Source organism: Acanthaster planci, linkage group LG19, assembly GCF_054643075.1.
Source record: "Acanthaster planci isolate LZ-2023a linkage group LG19, COTS_SCS, whole genome shotgun sequence".
In the NCBI taxonomy this organism is placed as follows: domain Eukaryota; kingdom Metazoa; phylum Echinodermata; class Asteroidea; order Valvatida; family Acanthasteridae; genus Acanthaster; species Acanthaster planci.
The window spans coordinates 2113738-2137710 of NC_141795.1; the positions used below are offsets into that span (position 1 = coordinate 2113738).

Genomic DNA, 23973 nt, shown 5'->3' on the forward strand with positions numbered 1-23973 from the left:
TTTCATCCTTAAGCCCATGGTCCTGAATTCTTAAATATTTAGATACATGCAGCTACATGTATTGAAAAGCCGACAAAGAAACCACCCTTGGCAGGCTGGCAGTGTTGTATTCGAGTCCTCACAAGTCCCTGTATGTCCACCACAAGTTCATCACAAGTCATTCAGTCGTAAGCCAATTCACAAGCTATTCAAATGAGCTGTGACAAAAGCATTCCTTTGTCATTGTTCACCCTGTTACTTATGACTGGCCTTGTGAAAGGACTTGTGATGGACTCGAATACAACACCGCAGGCTGGGCTCCAATTTTTAGTTCGACCAGTCTCATATTAAACTGTAGATTGGGTGTTAGATAGCTGATTGAACATGCACATGGGGTTGGCTCTATTTCTTCATTGAATTTATTCTGTATACTGTATCCCTTAACCCGTAGCATCCCACTGATATTGTTCTTGCAACCATTGTTAAAGCAACATATCCATGGGATAATCTCAGTGTCGTAGTCGAGACCTCTTAAGGCCTAACAAAAGCCCAGCACAAGACCTCCAGCCATAATAATTCAAGTCACAATTAAGCTATTCAAATGAACTGCAACCAATGCATTCCTTTGTCATTGTTCACCCTGTTACTTGTGACTAGTCTTGTGACTGGTCTTGTGACCAGTCATGTGACTGGTCTTGTGACCGGTCTCATGCCTGCTCTTGTGATGGTCTCGACAACAACGAAGCTTCTACTGCTTTAGATTGAGTCTCAATGTCCTTTGAAAGAACATGACAGGAAGTTACATGTTGGATTTCATTTCAAAGAGTTGGCACAAAGAATTTCCAAGATCCAAAGTTTGCGAGTGAGCCAGAAAGAACAAGATAATGCACAAGAAATGTGGAACAGGATTTGCAGCTCAAGGGAAAACCACCCAAATCCTTGCCAAGTTCACCAGGAAGGGGACAATTGGTTTGGGAGGTCACCAAGGACTGGCAGGCTGGTACCGACAGAGAATCCCACTTTTAAGTTCCATGCGACATCCTGAGAGAGATTAGTCACACGTGTGGGTACATACTTGTTCCGTAGTTGTGAGGATGTACACACATCATTACAGCAACTTTGTGGGGACCAAAAATATTGTCGGGACAACAGAAAGTCCCAAGGACTCATTCCTCATTTGCCTAACAATAGAAAACTTCCCCACAATGTGGTGAGGGCCTACCCACCACAGTGACTGCTTGTTATCTACTGGGTTACTGGGACTATAGACATTACGGGGTCCAAATATGTTGTGGAGGCAAATTTTGCCCCTACAATTCAGTGTCGACTTTTCTATTGAACGAAAGAAGTTGTCCCCTCATCAATGTGGTGAAGGCCCGGGCTCTGAATCTTTTGGGGAAATCCCCCAGAACACACGCCATACACTGGTAACTAAATGGTTGGCAAGGGATGAAAAGTTAGAGTGGGATAATTCCAAAGAAACAGAATTTGACATTTGACACACTTTTACTGGTAAAATAGGAAAAAAGGACCATCAAAGCACTATTTCTAGCACCAACTTTAACTTGCATTTTGTTTCAAAATTACTTTTATTTTTTTCTTATTTTAGCATCATTCCATAGTTTCTTTCTGAAAATCACACAATGTTCAACATTGTGACTTTTGGTAAATTTAACAGTGCAAAAATGGTAGTAAAGTTTTGTTTTGCCATCCGCTAACTGAACTTCCAAACTTCAAAGTTACTTCCTCAGGATAACACCATTGAACTCGGGTTTAAATTAAAGTGCTGTGTGTCAATTGCCTATTAGTTCAAGCAAATTAACACAGTCTTATTTTATGACTCACAAAATGGGGGACTATGTTCAGTGTCCGACATTGGCGTGAAGAGTGCACGACGCACTGGATCAATGGATCGATGCATATCAAGTTAAGGACATGCATTCCAAACAGTTCCAAACCTGATGCGGTTCTTGGAAAAGCTATATCGTGCATGAAGTGGAATCATTCTGAGGGATTATGGCTGGCCCCAAGAAATCTGGGGTGGTTATCAGAGTTTGGGGAGATCCAACTAACATCCTGTCTGGAACTTCACTCCCTCTGATGAACGTAAAGGTGACTGGCTTGGCATGGGTCCTCACAAACATGGAGGAAAGACGGGTAGGGCCTGACATCGGTGTGAGTATGCCATGCCATGTCTATTGTGAGACCTATGAGCCCCAAGCTGGACCAAGAGAGGGTGTAATTTCCCTAGGAACGGGGGTTCCTTTGATGGGAACGGCACTTTGTTGGTTCACAAACGATTGTGACATGTATGTGTTACGGTTGCGTTGCTACCAGCAAAATGAACACACCCCACAAACACAGCTCTTTTCAACCGATGAAGGGGTGTTTCTGCATACGGCAGATAACAAGTCCAGTAGCCAACTGCCCAAAACTTCAGCAAATTATGTCCCAAAGGTTAGGTGTTGTGCACCTGCTCAGTTTGGGTTACCCAACAAATGATGGTATAAATTGCATAATTACATTGTTTTAGTGCTGCGTAAGTTGTAAAAGTCAGGTTGCAAATTCACTGATGAATCACATTTACCAAAGAGCTCATCACTGCTCAACTTATCAACGTTCACACAAGAAATGTTCGGGGTTTTTAAAATGAAGTTTAGATTTCCACAAATAGTTCCGACAAAAAAGAAATGCAAATTTGTCCTCAAGGACAGCCAGAGCTAATTGTTGAATTGTAACAACTTTTGTTAAACTGTAGACAAACAGTCTTGATAAAAGTTAAGATCGTCTTCATCCTAAATGGCATATCCGTGACCATTTTGTGGAATTGATCGTATGTACATTGCCCAGATGTGCAACAAATTTGTAGCATAAGACTCGTGCAAGGTACAAGGTTATGTGAAGTGTAGTGAAATTACTGGAAGCTGTGGTCAGCTGTCATCTGCGTCAGTTTGACAGACGTGGCCCCATTCACTGCCCACGACCCCCTTCCCTCCTGGCTTGTTTACAAAACTAAGGAGGATGTCCCTAATAACACATACAGGAAAAAGAAGCCGCAATATTTTGGCCCAGCACTATGTTCAAGAGCAAATCCAGGCTTATATTACAGGAGCACAGCGTTGTTGGCACCGTTTGGCCGGATCCGCCTCTTGATGATAGTATAGCACTGGCGACAGACAGTGCATTGACTCGAAAGAGCTGTCTTTTCCAGCATTGAGGGCCCAGACTTCAGTGTTGTTGCAGCATGACCATTCCTGTTCTTAATTTGTTTCTACACATACACTTACATTCTGGATTCTGTCGATCGTGAGGTGATCCTCTCTTTGACGAAGTTCTGGTTTCTGTTCACCAAAGAATGAGAAGAAAGAGATCAGAGATCGGAGAATTAAAAGACTGAACCAAAACATACAGACAGGAAGTGTTGAAGATACTGGTGCGGCAGGGATTCTTGTCACAGGGATAAAGTGGGGGTTGGGGCTTAGATGTCACAGCGGGGACCACAAAAATTCCATTTTTCTTAATAATTCTGTAACTTTCTTTATTCCAGTGGGGAGAGGTGATGGGGGCATGACTATATTTGAAGGAAGCCTGCATCACATATGTCCCCCCCCCCGCTACAGTGCTTACAGAATTAGCTTTAAAAAAAAAGAGGAAAAAAACTTTGCTGCAAATTACTTTTGTGGGAACAAGAAAAACATGATCTTGCATATTCAGAATGAACTTGTCATTAGCAGGACAAGAATTTCAACATTTAACATGTTTAAACATTCAATTTCACATTCCTACATGTAAGTTGTGTCCGCAAGGCTGAATTACAAAGGACGTAGCTTGAGCCAAAAACATGCACGTACAGAGGTGCTTCAGGCAACCACCAAAAAAACCCTTAAAAAGTAGTGACTGTGGAGCAAAGTTAGAGATTGAAAATATTGAGTTTTGCGAGGGGAGGGGAACCAGAGGAGCTGGAGCAAAATCCTTGTGGCACCAGAGAGGATCAACAGCTCTACTCACATAAGGCCTGCATCAGCTGTGAATTGAACCCAGGCCTTTACGCCTATATATCGGAAGGCACTGCACTCATCAGCCACAAGAGACAAAACTTACAAAAACACTGACATGCGCGCGCACCTTGACCCAAAAACTGGGTGGGGCCGTCTGGGCGGTGCCCACAACAACTGCAAATGGCCCCAGGCATTTCAGAAGCACTGACAAAATCCAGGAGCAATTTCATTTATACACTCTAACATCTGCAAAGTGCCGGCATTCTCAAGAAATCGGACGGAAAGTGTCACAAGACTCCACGTGTCTGCTGTCTCAAAAAAAAAGGCTGAGTCAAACTTGTGGCTTGCATTGTGTTTAAAGAAAGATGCGGAAGGTCCTTGAGTGCGGTGCACTGTCCTGCTACCTGCAGTTAGAAATGAACAGGTTGAAGGTGTCTGCACAGTGATTTACTGCCTATGCAGTCATCAGCAACTGCGTTCCATCTATCATCACCCAGGAGTGTGACTATGACGCTCAGATAAATGATATTTATCATCCTTGAATTCAATTCTGCCTGTCAAAAACCTTTATCACTTTCAGCTGACCTTTCTAAATTGAAGCAATTATCAACTCATCACCTTGTTTTCATTTCTTGCCAGTGAGAAGACCTGCTTTGTGTGTTAATAGCAGAAACAGGTTTAGCAAGCGGAGAAAAGTCTGCAAAATATTGGTTTTAAAAGATAGAATGTTAAAGCTCTGTGCAAATGCACTTGAGCCAATATGGGGTCTTCGTGCAAACCGATGAGGGTGTTGTATAGTCAGACAAGAATGACAAAAATGAGGGGCTATGAATTTCAGGGCATATGAAGAAACAAAACTCTGCTTATCTCTTTGAAATTTGATTTTGAAAGAGCTTCAGACTACATGTACATGTAGCTAGTAAACAGTTTAGTACAAATTAGCACAAACATGAAATGTGAGGCTTCGTCGCTAACCAGCACAAGTAAGTAGGGTTGATGCCCACAGAACGCTGGTACCTAGGGCCAACAGAACATACATGTATTATCTGGGCAGCTAGCAATGGCATGTTCACCTACAAGAGCCACGGGTCAGTGGCTGTAGCCACTTGATCTGAATTTTATACATGAAGCCCCGTGTTCTGACAGACTCTGTGTTTTACTCCCAGCTACATGTGGTCAAGACCTTAACAGCGATGCTTCATACTGATGGGGAATATCTGCAGTGTACGCTGGGATGTACATCAAGATAAACATTGATACCACGGCCAAGATGCGTCCAACTTCAATTTTGGCTAAATACTGCAGAAATGAAACTGTTCTCCCTAGTAATGTATACAAATTTAACATCTGGATCTCCAAAAGTAAAGATGGCAGGCATTGGTTGTGCACCCTTAATTACTTCCAGGAATCCATTTCTGATTCTGTGGAGGCTAATTACAAACAATGCCATCAATACACGTGATGCGTGGCCTGAGTAATACGCATGGCCATTTCAAGTCACTTGTATTTTGCACTGTGGGTCATCTGACAAATGTCAGGCTGGACCAGCAAATGCCTACCACATGGGACTTGGGGTGAGACCAACCCTCGCAGGGCGATGCTGGTAACGAGTGAGTCAAATGCAAAAACCGCATGAATTGCTACAAAGAGACTCCAGGAGTACATTTGCTGGGCTGAGTCAATGCTGTGGTCAGGGACAACAGGTGAGGCTTAGTGGCTACCTCCTTGGCGGCACACAGGATGACCCTTGGTTGCTTGTGTGTGTGGAGCATGTATACCCAAGCATGAGAGAGGAAGATAAGGACTTTAAGCCCACCAGAGCCCTTGGTGGGTCTCAATGGGTGCTTAATTGTGGAAGAGTTAACAGACAGTCACACATGTGAATTCCGTCAACTGAATGAGCTCGGATTCTAGATATGAAGTTTGCATGGTGAAAAATGGGGAGTGATACATGTACCTTGCACAGGCTCAGGTCCAGATGGAAGGGGGTGTCAACCCACCCCACACTCTAGCTGATAAAAAATAATAATAATACTAATAAAAGAAATATTAATTAGTATATTAATAAGAAAGGTGACATCTCCCTGTTAAGGTTATTGTTGTGTATCAGTAACACCCTAATGCATTGCTTATGAGTCTGTGTCATGGAGTGAGATTAATTTGATGAAGAGAAATAATTTTTTTTTATTTACGCACGGAAGCCAAACATGCATTTAGGCAAATCACAGCACCCAGTATTTGAATGTTATGAAGGGAAGCACGCAAACATGGTGTCACTGCACGACGAATTAGAGTATAGTAAACTGCATAATATTCATTGCTTTCTACTCTTCATGAAACAACCCCTCCCCATGTTTGTTGTTCAATTTTAAATTCCCTCTTTTAAACGCTGCATTTTTCAAACAATTGTAAAAGTGCCACCACACAGTTACCGTCTTTCTGAACCAACTGGCAATTCACACTTCCATAACATTCAAGCTTTTTTGATTAATGACCACTTGAAATGACGCAGCCCAGCAAGGGTGTCCCCATCACGTTGTAACCACACCTTGCTGTGTTTCCTACAGTTTTAGTGACTCAGCTGCAGTCACTTGTAACATTTAAACACAAACACGTATTTGGGTTATCCAAAAATTAGGGGTCCAAAAGAGTGACATTTTCGTGTCCCTGTTACATTACATCTGACCCTTGTTATTTGGCATGATGGAAACATCACCGGAATTGACTTCAAACTGTTACTATTTGTTTGGCAGGTAATTTGCATTAATTCATCACTCTTGGAAATTAGAAAATGTGCTCTGAACTTACCAAATCATATGTCAGATGTGACAGGAACACAAAAAGAGAAAAATGGACCCCTAATTTCTGGAATTACCCATTTACATGTACATACATTCCAGTAAGACAAACAGCTGGAGCAAAATGTTTACATACACTTGGTAGAACAATAACAGTTTTCCTCAAATTTCACAACTTCAATCATTCCTACCAGCTTTTCTGTTTTCATGAGGACAGACAAGATGAGTCTCTGCTTAATGCACATTGTGCATGCATCAAATAAAAACACCCATGTGATTCATATTTACATTTACAACAACAAAAATTAATTGTACATACTCCAACCCTGGTGTTCAGTGCCACTTCCTGTATTTTTTGTCACATCCCATGGTCGCAGTGGACCATGTTCTGAAGCGTTTTTTGAACAATAAGGGAGTATAACATGTAAATTTTCACAAAATATTTTTTCAGCAATATTAATATTTTGAACCATAATAAATGTCTCTGGGTATTTTCAATTGAAGTACACACAATGAACATTGAGTTGAGATGCAATTAGTCTGACCTCATAGAGAAAAAGTTGGCAAAACTACGTGTATCTCAAACAGTGAAAAATTATGGAAAACTGTGTTTCTACCAAGCGTCTGTAAACTATTTGCCCCAACTGTGCCGGTACATGTACGACAAACATCAGCCAATGTCTAGAGGAAATAACGCATCGATGTCATGCCCCTAAAGTGATACATGAATACATACCGGTACAGGACACAGCATGATTTGGGACCTTAACCTTTGAAGTTCACTGTGAGCTTTGTGGGTTGGTGAGTGTACACTCTTCAAAGCTCATGTGATACATGAATCACGCACAGGACCAAGCCTTTGTTCCACGATGTCAGTGTGTTTGGGTACGCCGATCGTGATCCCGTTTCCCAAAGGCAATTTCTAATTGTTATTTAGGGAAAATTGGGACAGGAAAGGGTGTGGGGGGGTGTCATTGTGAATTATGGCAGGGACTCATTGCCGGGGAGGGTTGATGGAAGGAAGTCATAGCTCCAGTCAAGGTGGAGTTGTATAGCTATGACTAGGACAAGCACCGAACAAACACAGAATTGAAACCCCCCTCAGCTTTTTGAAAACAAAAGTTTTAACACAGACAACTGAATTTCTTGTAACCTCTTCTAAAAGTACACTGGCTGTAGCTTGGTTTGTGATGTTATTATTGTAATTGTTGCCTGCAAACTGACAAAAAAATAGTGGAAAACCTCCAGCTCAAATACAACAATAAGATAAGAAGTAAAAGACATATTGACTCGAGATATAAACAGCACTGTTGAGATGAGATATAATAGGCCTCGAGCTGGACTGAGAGAGGGCGCGATCTCCTCGGCAACAGAGGCTCCTTTGGTACCAACTGCACATCGGTGGTTCATGAACAACTAGGAAATGCAAGTGTTGCAGTCGCTTTGCTACCAACAAAATGAATACTCCCAACCAACATGGCTCTTTTCAACCGATGAGGGGTGCTTCAGCTCAAGGCAGATTATCGAGAACTGTCCAGTTACTTTCAAAAGTCTTACTGTTTACTCAGAGTAACACAGGTACATTACTTTCAAGCAGTCAGAATGTAGTTTACGAGGAATGTGTGGTGATTCTGTCCATCAAGTAGATACAAAATAGTCAGTGGTGCTCCCTGAGGTCTATACCGAATTTTTCAAGTACTTTTAATGGGTCTTAATTTGATAGATGGCCGTGATCACTCTTTTGTTACCATGAACCAGTTTATTTCAATGTTGTCGTCCCTCAGCTGCTCCTTAGCAGACAAGCAGTCCACACACACACTCACTCACACTGGTTTGGGCTGCATGAGGGCAGGTGTAATTGGTTGGAGCTGAGATCTTATCAGCATGACACACTCATCCTGACTCACGCCACCATTTAATCCCTTTGGAGATACAGGGAATAAAACCAACGTATCCTGTGAGCAGGGAGGAAAAATGATTTTGCTTTCTTCAGCTTTCTCCCTTCTTGAAACGAGTGCCCGAGATTCTCGTGCGAAGAGCAGAGTTCAAGTTATGAGTTTCGCTGATCCCCAAAACGAGAGTCACTCGATCCTTTAATTGCTGATGGCAATATACACAAATGTACATGTAGTGTGACTTGAGATTACAAGAAAACAGGTTGGTGAGGATATCATTTCATTCTTGAGAGTGGAAATAAAGGTACCACTTTAAATACTAACTAAAACAACAACTGCAACATCACTTTAAAGGCAAAGGCCGTGTCCGAAACAGGCTTCCAGGGCTACAGCTAGGTCTATTGTCGACGCATCTCCACGCATTTCCAATGGAGTGAAGACCTAGACCTAGCTCTAGACAAGAGATTCGGATGCAGCCCAACTAAAACAACAACTGCATAAGCTTTCATAGCAGTTGTTGTTTTAGTTAGTCTTTAAAGTGCTACCTTTATTTCCATTATCCGTTGTTTTAGACTAACACGGCCGTGCACAGTATAGTTCACTTTGGAGAGTAGTCTGCCAAGACCAGCACAGCATACAACAGCACTCATGCAACATTGAGACCTTCCACTCAATGTAACAAAATGCTGACAGACTTGGCTGCTTTGCACGTCATTTTTGACACACTTGTAAATAAAATCGTTTTGAAAAAAAAAAGTCACCCCTATGTTGGACGGGAGTTTGGTTGATGGACATCAGCATCAGGTTTCTGCCAAAATGACTGATCTTTTACCCTTTTTTTCTTGGGCAGAAACATGGTAAATGATCAAAGAGGGAGGCCCTCTTTTTCATAAGGAAAAAAAAAAGCAATAAGTATACATGTCAACAGCCAATACGATTTACAATGGCTACAAGTATTATCAGGTCTGATATGTGACTTGAAGTCTTAAAAAAACGAACAAATTAAAATCTGTGCATGTTAAGTGTGGATATACCAAACAGTGCAACAAGAACTATTTCCTTCAGATCTAAGTTAAATCACTGACTAAAAAAGTTTCGCAAAAGTGCGAATTAGCCAAATATTAACAATTACAGCATGTTACATGTAATTAAAAATAACACAAAATCGACAACTTGCTGCAAGTGTTCACAGCTTTTTTGGCACTTGTTGCAACATGTCACACACTCGCCAACTGGTTTACCAGGAAGCTTTTGGGCTGACAGCAGACAGTCCAGATAAGAATCGAGACGGGTCATATGACCTGTGTTTACCCCTTCATCGTTGACCGGCAACTCTACCTGGCAATGAGCTGATGATATAGGGATACTTCCTGTCATTACTGGCAACTTCCTCCCAGCAGGCGAGCAGAGGATTTCTGGTTTGTTTTGGTCAGAGGCACTTTTGGGTCAAGCGACACTGTCAAGAATGCTCCAAAATCACTCATGAGAACGGCATATTTTTCAGATTTCACTGAAGCATCATTGTTGTTTAGGCGAAGTGACTGGTCCCATATTTACATTTAAGATTTCAAAAATGGACATTAGTCTCTGAAGTGATTTCTCAGGAACTTGCTTAAAGCCTTTTGCAGTCTGTTTTTCACACTTAAACAGAAATTGGACTTGTTAGAGAAATGAATTTAATGTCTAATTACATGCTATTCTTCTCCTGAGCCTAAATATTTAGCACAAAGTTAATAATTTTGCAGCACTGCACCATTATCGGAAAGGGTTCTTCTCACATAATTAAAGTCGCAAATACAGACGGCCATAAGGACAGCTGTTCAAAGAAGTCACTGACCTCCTCAATTGAGATGAAGAGTCACTCTGTCTCAACTCAGAGCTGCTTTGGATTACTTTGTCATCCATTCAGGGCAAAAGGTCAGAAAGATAATTTTTTTAAGCTGCATGTATAGACCAATTAACAGATTGCCTAGAAACATTGGATAAAGAGGAAATGAAAATTTGCACAAAATAATTACAAGCAAACTTTCTTCAAGAAAGTCAACCTCAAGCAAATGACTTTTGATTTGTGCCCATGGCCGGTGCTCCATGTTACGTCTTGGGAGACTTTGCCAAAACTTGGCTCAGAAAGTGGCCTCCTGAGAAAGAGTTGCTTTGGAAATGAATCGCTGAAATCGTTGAGAGGTTTTCACACTGGATGTCCCTCGAGCAGTGTATCAGTCAGGAAGTCGGGATATTCTGGCATACCGTAGGACAGCAGTGCTTTACAAGTTACACTTATAACTTACAACCTCCAATGCAACTGTCTGAATTAAACACAGCAGGCCAAGCCTTTACCCCCTACAGCCATTTGGTCACAACATTAGGCAGCCACACGGCAGCTGAACCTTCACTGACCCCCTGTATCCCGTGGGGAAAACCACCGTACGTGACCTACCGGGGCTAGTCACATGCACTGCAGGACTCTTGGCATTTACAATGCACTGGTTGAGAGGAGCAAGAGACAGATTTTTTCAAGGCAATTTCCAGGTAAGTTTTGCTGTTCTGGACGAGTGAGGCAGTGTGTGAAGAGGAGGAAACACTCTGGAAGTATCCAGTGCGACCGCAAAGCCGCAAAGTTGATACACTGCCTAAGTCTCTTTGATTACTAATGTTGGCAATGCAGTACCACGAAAATACACAAGGCTTACTTTGCGGTAATTGGTATTTGACCGCATTATGTCAGCTCTGAGTGTAGAGCACATACACCCATGTCTCCAAGAATAATGTTAGATTCTCTATATGAGGAATGAAAAATGATTACATCCAAACCTTTCTGCAGTGACAAAGTGTCACGCAGTGAAATAGTTCATTGCATACACAAAAACACCGTTCATCAACTCAAATGTTTATTTCTGTTCAACAAACATTTATGTCATCCTCTGAATGCATGAAACTCAACATCTAAATAGTGGGCACCTGTCCCTCAAAATTTTGATTAAATACCATTGCATTAGAAATGTAAAATTATATGAATGATTTGGGGATGCTGAAAGTTGCCGACAACCATTAAGGCAATAAACAAAATTATGACGCATTTTATATTAGGTTAAAAAGTTTCAGAAAACCTACTTTACCTTGGTGGATCTCCAGAACGTACCCCAGGGGCTCATGGTCACTCTGGTTGCTGGCCCTGGACACCAGCCGGCAGCCGTGCAGGGACGTGCTGCCCTGGTGCTTGAAGTAGTGGAGCTGGCCGTTGGCAAGGATGCACCAGTTGCGTTGCCAGTGGCGGGAGAAGAAGTGCGTCAGGCCGTGGTGCGAGGCCCGGTTCAGCAGCCAGCCGTTGAAGGTGGTGTCGTGGCGCGTGAATCGTTTTATCTCCATCATGCCCAATGCTTTCGGGGGGTGGGAGGGGGGATGGTGGTGGTAGCGACGGTGGTAGTCACGGTGAGACTTGCTCAGGTTATTCCATCACTGTAAATTTGACAAGAAGAAAAAAAGATGTACGAGAGCTTATACGGGACAAAATTCCTGGAAATTAAGGACAAAGTTCAAAACAGTGGCACAGCTGTCTATGGTGGGGAGGGGCATGGGTGGACCCCCATTTGAAAGTTTAATATAAACGCAACCAACAGATAAACATTTAGAAGATACACAGATGTTGCGGACAGTTAATTGCTTTCAGTACCCTAACGGGACAAAAAGTGTACATCTCCACCCCCCCCAATTTCAAGCCTTTCATGCCACTGTGTCAAACTACACATTACGCACACTTACATAAACACTTATCCGTATACATATGCAAGCAGATAATCCACCCATCTTTCAGATTTCTCCTCGAGAATGACTAGTCCGTCTCACTCGTTCTTACGCTTAAATAGCCGTGTCCACATTTATTAACGCTCCTCTGTCACTGACCACAGCAGAGTTGACAGAATCAACACAAAAAATTTCCCTCCAGAGAAAGGAGCCCAATGGACTCGGGTAAAATAATGAAACTTGAAGGGTGCTTCTCCAAACCACAAGGCTCAACTGGCAAAACCACAAAAGTGACACAGAGGCGTGGGTTTCGGTTGAGAGTCATACATTTATACCGATGGTTCCCTGGATTTCAAATAACATATAAGGAGTGATGACGCAGCCAGTGATCTGCCTAAACATTTTCTCATGCATACATGTCTGTTTGTATGTTTTGTTATCAATTCCTGTTGACTCCTTTTTCCTTTGAAATACGAAAGTCTGTTTTGAGTCAGTTCCAGATTCCTCGGGATGGGTTTAATATCACAAGTGCTAATGATCTCTTTTCCAGGTGACTCCAGGAACTGCTGCTTAGGAACTGTGGTTCAAGAACAGTGGATGGAGGGCGAGGTTGAGGTTGGGGTCCAAATTTACTTCGGGTAGTAAGGAATCCAAGAGGGTACGATAGGTGCATGGAAACCCGCGGTCTATGAGAACTAATGAAGGATAAGTTGTGGGTAAGCCTTCCGCACAGAAAGGGGACCATGTTCCTTTGTTAGGAAAGTCGGGATGGAGTTGTGGGGACAAAGAACATCTATATCTGAACACAAGTGTAGTCCCATAACTGAGTAACAAGTCCATGTGCAATGGTTTATGTACACCAATGGTAAAGAGAATTAATGTGCAACCAGCTTCCGACTGAATGCGCATCAAACCATGTGGGATCTTTGGAGAGGAGTCTATCTTGAGAGCGAACACAAGTGTAGTCCCATAACCGAGTAACAAGTCCATGTGCAATGGTTTATGTACACCAATGGTAAAGAGAATTAACGTGCAACCAGCTTCCGACTGAATGCGCATCAAACCATGTGGGATCTTTGGAGAGGAATCCATCTTGAGTGCGAACACAAGTGTAGTCCCATAAGCGAGTAACAAGTCCATGTGCAATGGTTTATGTACACCAATGGTAAAGAGAATTAACGTGCAACCAGCTTCCGACTGAATGCGCATCAAACCATGTGGGATCTTTGGAGAGGAATCCATCTTGAGTGCGAGTGTACAGACTTGACTTAAGTCAGGATCTTCCATGACGTTGTCTGCATTTGTGCTTTAGATATTCAGGACGTGCTTCGTCACTTGCTTCGCCCCTTTGGTATCCACTTATTACTGTGAGTTCAGAAATCCCAACTTGACAAATCTGCCAGCCGTTTGTACACAGCCAATGGGCTCATCGACCAAAAGTAGTATCAGCCAATCACATTGCTTGACTTGTTTTTACATCATTCATACCACTTTTATAATGAGCATGTCTACAAGCCTGACTAGTTTGATTGGTGAAAATTCCAAGTCTGGCTACTTTCACTGGTGGAAATTTGGTATACTGGTACATTATGCACGATTATGTCGCTCATATGCAATTATGAGTGACTACATATCACGGACGGGGAATCTGATTGGTTTATCTGTCAAGTCGGACTTACTGACTGGTGACACACGTACATTGATGGCGGATTTTGCAGAAAACCTATCAACTGAGAGCACTTATAAGAAGTTATGCAAGCGGCCAAGCGCGATGACCAAGTACTGCGTATGTGAAGGGATGGCCGACTTGGGAAGAGCAACGTAAGTCGGACTTGATCCAAGTCAACTGAGTGTACGGTAAAAATTATATTTATGCATCCTTCGATAAAAAAGATTTGCATTTTATATTTATATGTATGTCACAGTCGATAGACCTGTCATCAGTGTAACCAGGGGAATGGATTTGGAGGGTTCTATACACTTTGAGGAAAAATAAAAAGGTGAAAAATTTAAATGTACGTGTACTCCCATAATTTTGGTCCATAAAATAGCTGTCATGTAATATATAATTGGTCCTCATCATCTGGTTACAAAGACTGGCACACTAGACAGCATACACCAGGAGTGTAGAACAAAGAGATGACATCAGAGGACACCATGTCCTTGGTGTGTACACATCAGATTAGTTAGGTTCCAAAAAGAGTTGACATATGAATATAGAGACCATCTCTGAGATCACTGGGATGTATTACTGCAACGACCAATCAACACTAACAGTGAGTCCATGTCTTTTTTCAGACAACCAGCACTAATTACAATTCCTGACAGCTTATTAAACATGACTGTGCAAAACTAACGGCATCCCTGCACAGTTGCTCAGTGCTATGCCATTTGCAGTTAATGTCAAGCTTTTTGATACAGTCGTCTTTAACTCTACCCAGGGGCTGGGTATGATTCACAGCCGAATCAGCCCCATTTATCTGTCAACGCTGACAGTCTGCCTGTGCCCGTACGCCTGCCAGAGAGTCACCTCTCAGAGTCGTCAAAACCCACTGAGTTCCTGGCCAAGTTTGCATTATCTCCTCCAAACTGATTTTCACTGACGTCGAGTGATTTGCACAGACAATAAACCCTTAAAGGTGATGCTTGCCGGCACCCGTGAAACCGCAGCACAATGAACACAGACGGTAACGCACAACTCGCGCTTATGAATCGGCCTCTCTGGAGAAATTCCTTGGCACGTCACGTCTGGCATAACCGGGGGAGTCAAGAGACACGGGTCTGTGGTCAACCTTGGTGCAATAAAAAAAAAGGAAAGGTGTGGTGGCCGCTGTTCTGCTCTGGTCACCAATGATACAATGGGTGCATGATTAATGTTTACTCATCGATCAAAACGGCATCTGACCAATTGCCAACGGTTGTTTCCGCTTTTACAGAATAGAAGGATGGAATTTCATGGATGCAGAGATGTTCCTTAGACCCCTTCCTTACCCCGTCTCTGATTCAGAATGCTTCCTGAAATTTCAGGAATATGCTTCTGAAGAAATTCTTTCCTTTTTTTTGGAGGGAATAAAAGGCAGCTGTTTTCCATGCCCTATCTCCTACTAAAAACTCTAGCTTTTAGATTTTGGAGGAGGGACGATGTCTCTCGTTTCGAAGCGGCCACGCACCCCACCCCCAGGGGCTGTATGCTACTGATCACCGCTCGAGTCATTTCACGTTACTTTGCTATTTGATCAACTCGTATCCGGTACCTGTGACATACATGTGCTCACACCTTCCTAACTCTACACAGTTTTATTAAGTTTGCCTGGCACTGCCTCTATTGTTTACATGGGCTTAACCCCTCCCCCCCCACAGGTTGATGACAACATCCTGACAAGTGCCAATAATGATTTCCTTTGTCTGTGTAACAATGGGATATTTAACTGGCAGCACACCATTTGCTGTAACCGCCGCTGCCACCTACTGTAATTGTTTTCTGTTTTGTTTTTGTTTTTTTTTCAATATGACCAACACAAACATGTATCTCTTCACCATCAGGCAAGGTACAATCAAGTTGGCAGACCATGTAGCTTAAAAAAAAAGGAAAATTATCATTGGTTAGATAAGTGCATAAACATAATTTTTTTCTGCATAACATTTAAGTTGTTCATTAATGAAATAAAAGCCATTCATATAAAAAAAATCAACCCTTCAAAGGGAGGGGGCCAAAACCACCGCTCCATCTTTTCAACAATTTACAATGTAGTCTTGCCAATAAATGATTTTTTTTTTCAAGAAAAACAAACCCCAGCAGAAAAAAAAAAGACTGCAGGCAGATCTTCAAGGCACTTTTCTGTTGGAATCCGCCACCTTCATAGGTTTCTTGTGATGGCTGAAAATTAGCAGCTTCAAAATACACTTAATGAGAGTCTCCAGGAAAGTCATTTTAACAAATGGGCTTAAATTACTCCCCTCTGAGCAGAAATTTCTCCCCCAGCTATCGCTTCGTAACAGTTTGCTATGCATGAAAAACAAACCCTTAAAAGAGGCAGTACTGCCGATGCCTCATGCAAGTATTTGGAGGTACCTGGTGTATTCATGCACAAAGCCCAGGTCAGGAAAACATGTTGGATACTGTTCAAAGTCCGCCTTTTTTCCCTTGAGTACTGTCTGCATTTTGTAAAAAAAAAAAAAAAAAAAACCTCAGAGAAACATGGTCATACCCTCCAACCAGTTACTAAGCAAGTATCCACCCCATCAATCACTGCGCACAGAACATGAGAAAAATGAGAGCTTCAAATCTCCTGCAGGGAAGCTATTTTTAGACTGCCATCCAGCCACGGCAGGATTACGCCGAGGCAACCGGCAATGAGTCTATGCTCTCCAGAGAGAGCGACCCCCCCCCATGACTAAGGCCCAGCAATAAGAGGGCCGGCCTTAAAGGTTATCTGTCCTTGCTGCGGCTCAGCCAAAATGCCACACGCGAGGGTTTCCTGTGAACCCTGAACGTCAACTCTGGAAACATGCAACTCCGCACGTGAGGCATACCAGTTGAAAAGAAAAATGGCAGCCTCGTTAATCTTCTGTTCAGTGACATTTGGCACTGCCCGCCTCCTGGACCCAGATTTTAGGGAAAAACCTACAGAGGGATTTGCACTTCTCATTTCTTCAATTGTTCCTTGCCATATGTTACCAGGAACTGTCACCAAGTACCAGTTGCAAGAGGTCTTGTTTTTAGGTACACTCTGTACACATCAAGTCACCACATGCACACTGCAGTTTAGGCACCAGGATAAAACATCCACTTGAGGTGTGTGCTACGTTTCTTCTGACCACCTTCTCTGTGGCTTGGGTTCAAATTCTCCCCAACTGGAACAATCGTATCCCTATCTGCTTCTACGAGCTCAAACAGAAAAGTTATCAAGGGTTCTCCTCTGTCACCAAACTAAGATCATGAACAGTACGTCCTACGCCATCATATCTCAACAAGCTTCTTCTGACTGACAGTACAGAACGAAAATGCTAACAACAATAAACAACAACAACAACAACAAATACTGCAATGGGATTATCTGAGGTGTAGAATGTTACTGCTTACTGGTTGTGATGGGAGAAAGTGTCAAAACTTACAGATCTATTCACAATTGGAAATTTCCCATAGTAGACGAGGGATGACACTGAACGGATATCCTGGGAAACATTTGATGAAGAGTGGACGGGGAGGGGAACTGGTGGGAACTAAGGGGGGTAGGGAACAGAAGAAATGACCTAGACGCTGTTAGGCTTTCTATCTGTCAAGCGAGACAGGGAGTCCCAGTGCTATGACACAGACTTTTTGAAGGACACACTTTAGTCAAGGCAATGCTGCACCGATATATGTCACCTTATCTGAAGAAATGGGTCGCAATTCGCCAGAGTTGCATCGGAGTTGGAGGCTTTGAGAAGAATCTTGCACAATGTCAATTAATGGAATCACAATTATGTCCTTTTTGTCTAGTTGACAAACTGGGTGATGCATCAAAGCAAAGAGTTTGGTTGGCTCCTTACACCGCAAACTGAATAAAATTACTGAAAAAAAAAAGAAGTGGCCTCCGGACCCATTTTGTGGGATCTGCCAGCTGGTTACATTAAATCCTGCTTCCGTCGACTCCTTTGTATAGTTATGGAAAACTTCCTTGTGAGTTGAAAGTACCTATCTGGTCCCCTCTCCTAATGTTCTCCACCCTATCCTTATATGAACTAGACAGTCGCTTAGCTCCCTGGAGTACAATTACTTCAATCCTAAATTATTTCATCTATCTGGCACCAATGTACATGATGCAAAATTTGTCCAGGCCACTTGCGGGGGAGGGGAAGAGTCTTTACATGAGAAATTGACTGTGTCATTTTGTCACTGGCTTGACCAGTTATCTTGATATCTGGATTTATTTTTTTCTGTCAAAGTGATGTCACTAATGTCACTAATGGGTAAGTTTGATCACCGACAATTTGTTACCCAATGGTCGATTTTGCCTTGTGCCAGATGTATTTCATGCATAGGTTACCAGTCAAAATGGACTTTAGTTGACAATTTCTCGCTCATCGAACTTACCCAATGATGGAGATGGGAGTGGGGGCAGGGAATAAAGTTCATCCCAAACACTATCGCAATTCCTAGACTGCCGATTGCCTTTGTGAGGGACCCCCCCCCAAAAAATCACAAACCATGAATCATCGTCTTTTTCACCTGCTGAGGACCAATCAAAACTTATGCTGGAAATGCACAGTGGCAGCCCTATGCTCACAAAGCAGACAGAAGATTTAACTAAAACAACGCATTGGCGATAAGTTGATTTAACAGGCACAAAGGCGTGCAAATGGACACCTATTTGATATTTTACTTTGACTTACCCCGCCAAAGCAACAAATTGAATCATCACAGTTTGCCACTTTGATTACTACGAACTTTCCAGCAGGACGTGATATTGTGAAGTATCTATGAAACACGCTGTGTGCATTGCATGCATGTTGCCTTTGTGATGCAAATCATGCACGACAAAAACTGAACCATGCTAATTTCAAAACACTCCCACATGGCTGATGTTAAGCCAAACCGTTACAACCTTTTTTCACACTGCTGATGAAAAATATCAGCTCAATTTGATCACAAGATCTTGCAAGGAATGACAAACCCAACTGCAGGTCTGAAGAAACGTGGTAGTGAAAGCCAAATCTCCCAGTGAATTCATTTTCTGTACTTATTTGCATTAGCTAATACTGTGAAAAGTTGTGAAAATGCAAAGTTTCTTTTCACTTTGTGAAATGACATAAACTCAGAAGTTTGGATCAAAATTACAAACAGGAGACTGAAACAAATTCCATTTTTGTCAACGTGATTTGCTAAAATGGGGAACACTTCATAACTTGAGGGTGGTACAGAAAATTGATGATGCCAGAGGCAATTTACTGATGTAAATTTGATATCTCCAGAACTGCCAAAAAATGATACGAAAAGACTTCACTCTTCTCAGACTGTTCATTACATGTAAGCCAACAATAACTGGACTGCAAGTGGTTTCACATTAATTAAAAATATGCATGTATTAATGTGGAAAAAGAAAGGTTGGAAGGTATCATTAAAAATGCATGTACGTTTTGTCAAGAATTCCAAGTGTTAAATAGAGGAACCTGCAGGCATGATCACACTTTTTTTTTCACAGTCTGTGGTCAGGTTCATAGTCAGCAAGTATATTGACCACATGGTCTCCCTGAACAGATTCCTACAGGGTTGATCATCTGCCACAAGTACTCACCAATTGCACCTGCATGGCTCTAGTTTCCCAAGGGCAGGATATACGCCCACTATGCCGCACCGGGATAGTACACCTTGGTGGATTCCAGATTTGATCGTGTCTCCAAATGGGCGGTCTGCATGGTGGGGTACCGGTGCAGGGTTTAGCCAACGAGCAGCTTGCCCTGAAAACTCTACAAAACAACCAAGACACACACAGATGTGGATGAATTAAGGCTACTGCGATGCATCAAGCCTCCAGAATGAGCAGAATGATTTGGTCGGCGTAATCCTTTTGAGAGTAGGGATGCTCAGGTGAAAACAATGTCACAGTGATCCGCTCCGATCGACCCAGTAAACTTTTAAAGCTTCCAACTTTAAGTCGTCATCCAATTGCGGGTTTAGCTAAAGGGGGGGGGGAGTTGACAGTGCAACCGCATGCAAGCGCCTGTTTGCACTGTGCATGACTGATCAGGGACTACATAGCCGGCCGGCCTATCAGCAGCATCTTGAGGGAGGATATGACACGTTATGACCAATCCCTCAGTTGAATAATGAGGTGCAGGCGTGTTGGCGTTGGGGGTACACATACTGCCCCGTCGGCATCTATACATGTGGAGAGATTTGTTAAAGGGGCAGGCAGTCTGGGTCCCTGGCTTCAGGCCTAACCTTTGTCATATGAATACGTGTATACAGCTACTGCACAAGCTCCGCCTGGTCCCTTGGCTTAAGGCCTATGTTTAGGAAATTCTCTTGGCATATTCTGCTAAGCAAACAGAATTTACCAACAGAGTGGGTTCGGATGAAGCCTCCGAGGTTCGTACCTCCAAGGTGTAAATCCCCACAGAAATTATGACGTTAACATTATCACAAAACTTGGCTCGAGATTTCTCATTTTTATTCCAGCGACCAAGTTCATTTATTTCTAATTAATTTAACCAGGATAAGACCCTATCAGTTACAAACTGTTCTCCCTGGGAGAGAACACAAGGAAGAAATTCAATGTTTAGGTGGAAGGAAGTTAACCAAAATGAACATCATAGAAAAACCACACAGAATCAGGTAAGGACTGAAAATGCAATCTACAAGTCGCCCTGGGTGAGATTTGACCCGGGTCACAGAGTTGGAAGGCAAAGACAGTGCCAAGAGACCAAGCAAACTAAAGCCAACTAAAGTTCAACTGCTGGTTCACTGCTCTTAAAATGATGGGCACGTGCAGTTTACCCACACCCGAGTGAACCCAGTCAAACTACATGTCAAAACTCTCACCATTACTCACATTCTGCCATTGCCTGCAACTCTCACAGCATTCACAGTCAATAACATGTCGTACGATTATTTTCATAGGAACGATTCTCTCTGTACTTATAAATGGAATCAGCAACCGATAAACAGCGTGAGCGTGATCATGTCCAAGGGTCTGGTTCTTAATGGTCACCTTGATGATCCAAACCATCCATCGTTTTGGCAACTTTGGTTAACTACATGTTTAGTTGTTGCTTAAAACTGTCCATTTTGTACTCCAACTATCTGATGAAGGGCCAGAGCTTCATTGTATAAATCTACTCAACAGATCGTATCTGCCGTGCACCCTACAAAAGTCACATGCAGTTACACCACTGGTCATGCTCCAAGCCTAGACCACAATGACAGAATACTAGGCCATCCTGTCGAACTATTTAGCAGATAGGAAGATCCTATCAATAGAACGTCGTCCCGATATCCTTAATGTGATTGTGGGAGTGCATCGCCTTTGTGCAGACTGCAGAGGATCTGTGATTCGGTGCAGTTGCCCTACGTTCTACTTTCAGTCAGAAAGCATTCTTACCCGAGCCATCCATCAAATGATGAGTCAACTGGGTGCCTGTTGAGGTACGAGCGCGGGAGCGAGGGCGCCCCTCCTCAGCCAGCAGAGTTGTCATATTGTAACTCCTGCAATAATTAATATTCCTCCTGGTCACTTTGTTGTTGATGTTGTTAAAACATCAATCGACTGATCGGCACAATCCGTCGATATTATTGCACGATTTGCTGATAATTCTGCCATCAGCCAATTGTCTAATCTTTCTAATTTACGGTTGTGAAAGCTTGTTGCAAAAACAAGGGAAACAGAGTCAGAGATTTCATACAGAATCAACTGATAGCACAACGTGATTTCATGATTGAGCTGATCGAAATATCAATTGGTCTCACAGAGGGAAACTAGCTTGGCCTAGCTCAGTGGGGCCTGTCAGGTCTAACACAGATGTAACAGCATTAAATGTGAAAGTTTGAGCGTGTTTGTTCATGAAATGAAGTTAGAAAAACAGATTACCCCTTGCCCCTCTGCAGCTCTAAGCATCTGGTCCTGATGCTGGTTGCAGTAAGCCTATCATCACTGGCAGCGGACTGATTTTCAAAGTGGTGGGCCAGTTGTTAGACCATCAGGCATCCGCCATTAATAGGTCGATCCACTGAACCCCATCCAATTAAAGGACATGCAAAAAGTGGGGGGCGGGGAGGTCCCCAGTCAAAAAAGTAGAGGAACCACTGGTCCCCTCCCCCCCATTCCGCTGCCAGTGCTTATAATAATTCCCCCTGGCTTGACTCTTGAGTAACATAAAGCGTGTGACTGTATAGTCGCCAGGTCCCTAATTTTGCCACCTATTGTCAAGTCTCAATGGTTTTCACAGTAAGTGGCAAAATAAAATACCTGGTGACTATACCGTCACACGTTAGTTTGAGTGACTAGGAACCTACGGATCACCTTTTTAACAAATGCATATGATCAGTAATAGTTATTAATAGGCCCTAGTGTAGAGCGACATTTTGAAGCTTGTGCAAATTCATTTTATTCCCTCCCGAGTTGATTTTCCTTTCAATGAAATCCATTCATAGGATAATCAATTCAGGAGTCAAGATTGTGCCGAACAGATCTGCTGTATCTATCTATCTGTATTTGCAAAATTGGCAAAGAATTAAGGGGGAACATCACACCAACTTGTACAGAGGAGACAACGAGAAGCAGTCACAGTCGCTGACTATGCCCAAACATGGCGGTAGGAAAAGAAGGCGAGGCCCAGGGTAGACCTACACAACAGTGAACGTTCAAAAGATTTCCTGGAGCATACCGGGCTATTCCAGTGACACAAAGCCCTTGACCCTGAGCCTCCAGCTTCGCCTAATTACACTAGTCGTAACAGCAGAGTCTGAGTGGAATAAAGATAAATTATTAATCTCAGTAGTTAGCATGGTTAGGATCACGGGTTCATGAATCACGTCAGGACATGAGAAACAGGAATGAAAATCATGTTAAACGTGACATCTCAACTAGCGGATATTGCATGATTGAAAGTGCCATTTCTAATGATATTTAACAGCAATCTACCGTGCAAGACCTCCAGTTGACACGCAGCTTGAACATCACTGAAACAGTATATGGACGAAAACGTGTGCTCCTCCATATTGTGACGCGACAGAGGGCGCTAGCCACTAGGCACGGTGCAGAGCACCTGTAGCCGGAGCCAGCCGCGCCTACGCGCGCTTTTTATAGCTTTCTCGCTGCTCTGACCACGCCTGCGCACGCGCTCACGTGATTAAGCAGTGACTTCCGCTGCCCTATCGCACAACGCACAAGGCGGAGCCTATGCGCCGCGCTTGCTTAACACACAGCTATGCGCGCCTAACATCTGCCTCTGTTACTGGGCAGAGCGCCATCTATAACTCTGCACCGTGCCTAGTGACTAGCGCCCTCTGTCGCGTCACACAGCCTCCTGACAGGCCTAAATGCCCTCATTTGGATAAGCCGAACAATCTTTTACAACAACGCGACAGAGTCGCAACATTTATTCAACAAGAACCTGTTACAACATTTATTTACCAACCATATTTTAGTAAACAGTAAGAACAAGCGTGAAACATTTGATCAAGGTGATTGGTGCTTATAAAAATATTAAACCTTATTAGAAAGTAGAATGCTTCTTCTGAGATTGAAAGTAAAGAATCAAGTTGCTCCCGGTATACTTTAAAAGTCCTCAGTAAATCAGCTGCTTAATTTATATCAGGTTATTTCCTATCTTCTTGGTAAATCGACTACTGCTTTTTTTTTTTTTGTTATTATTATTATTTTGCCAACAGAAGGGGGCAGTCAATCAGGACATCTTGGAAATATTTCCGCTGGCGCGCCTCCCGGTGAATCTCTACTCCATCTACGTATGGTCGTGTCAGCACTTCTTCGATGATGGTGGCCGTCTTGGGGATGCGTGGTTTCCTCAGCTCAAAGCGGGTACGCGCTTTGGGGGTCCCGGTGACTCCATTGGCTGGCGCTG

General features: G+C 42.9%; 1 protein-coding gene across 8 annotated transcripts in view; it reads right to left on the reverse strand.

Moving 5' to 3' along the window:
* The window catches only part of LOC110989416 (uncharacterized), a 32883-nt gene extending 9347 nt beyond the window's left edge, over positions 1-23536 (reverse strand). Inside the window, exons 1-6 of one of the 8 annotated variants that reach the window (XM_022253897.2) lie at positions 23034-23534; positions 22777-22854; positions 21495-21598; positions 19689-19860; positions 11787-12126; positions 3267-3320 (exon numbers count right to left, since the gene is read on the reverse strand). In XM_022253897.2, coding sequence (XP_022109589.2) covers positions 3267-3320; positions 11787-12039 — 307 coding nt within the window. In that variant the 5' untranslated portion in view covers positions 12040-12126; positions 19689-19860; positions 21495-21598; positions 22777-22854; positions 23034-23534. The other 7 variants (XM_022253824.2, XM_087149154.1, XM_022254072.2 and 4 more) reach the window with 7 other exon arrangements.
* Positions 23537-23973: the final 437 nt, after the last annotated feature.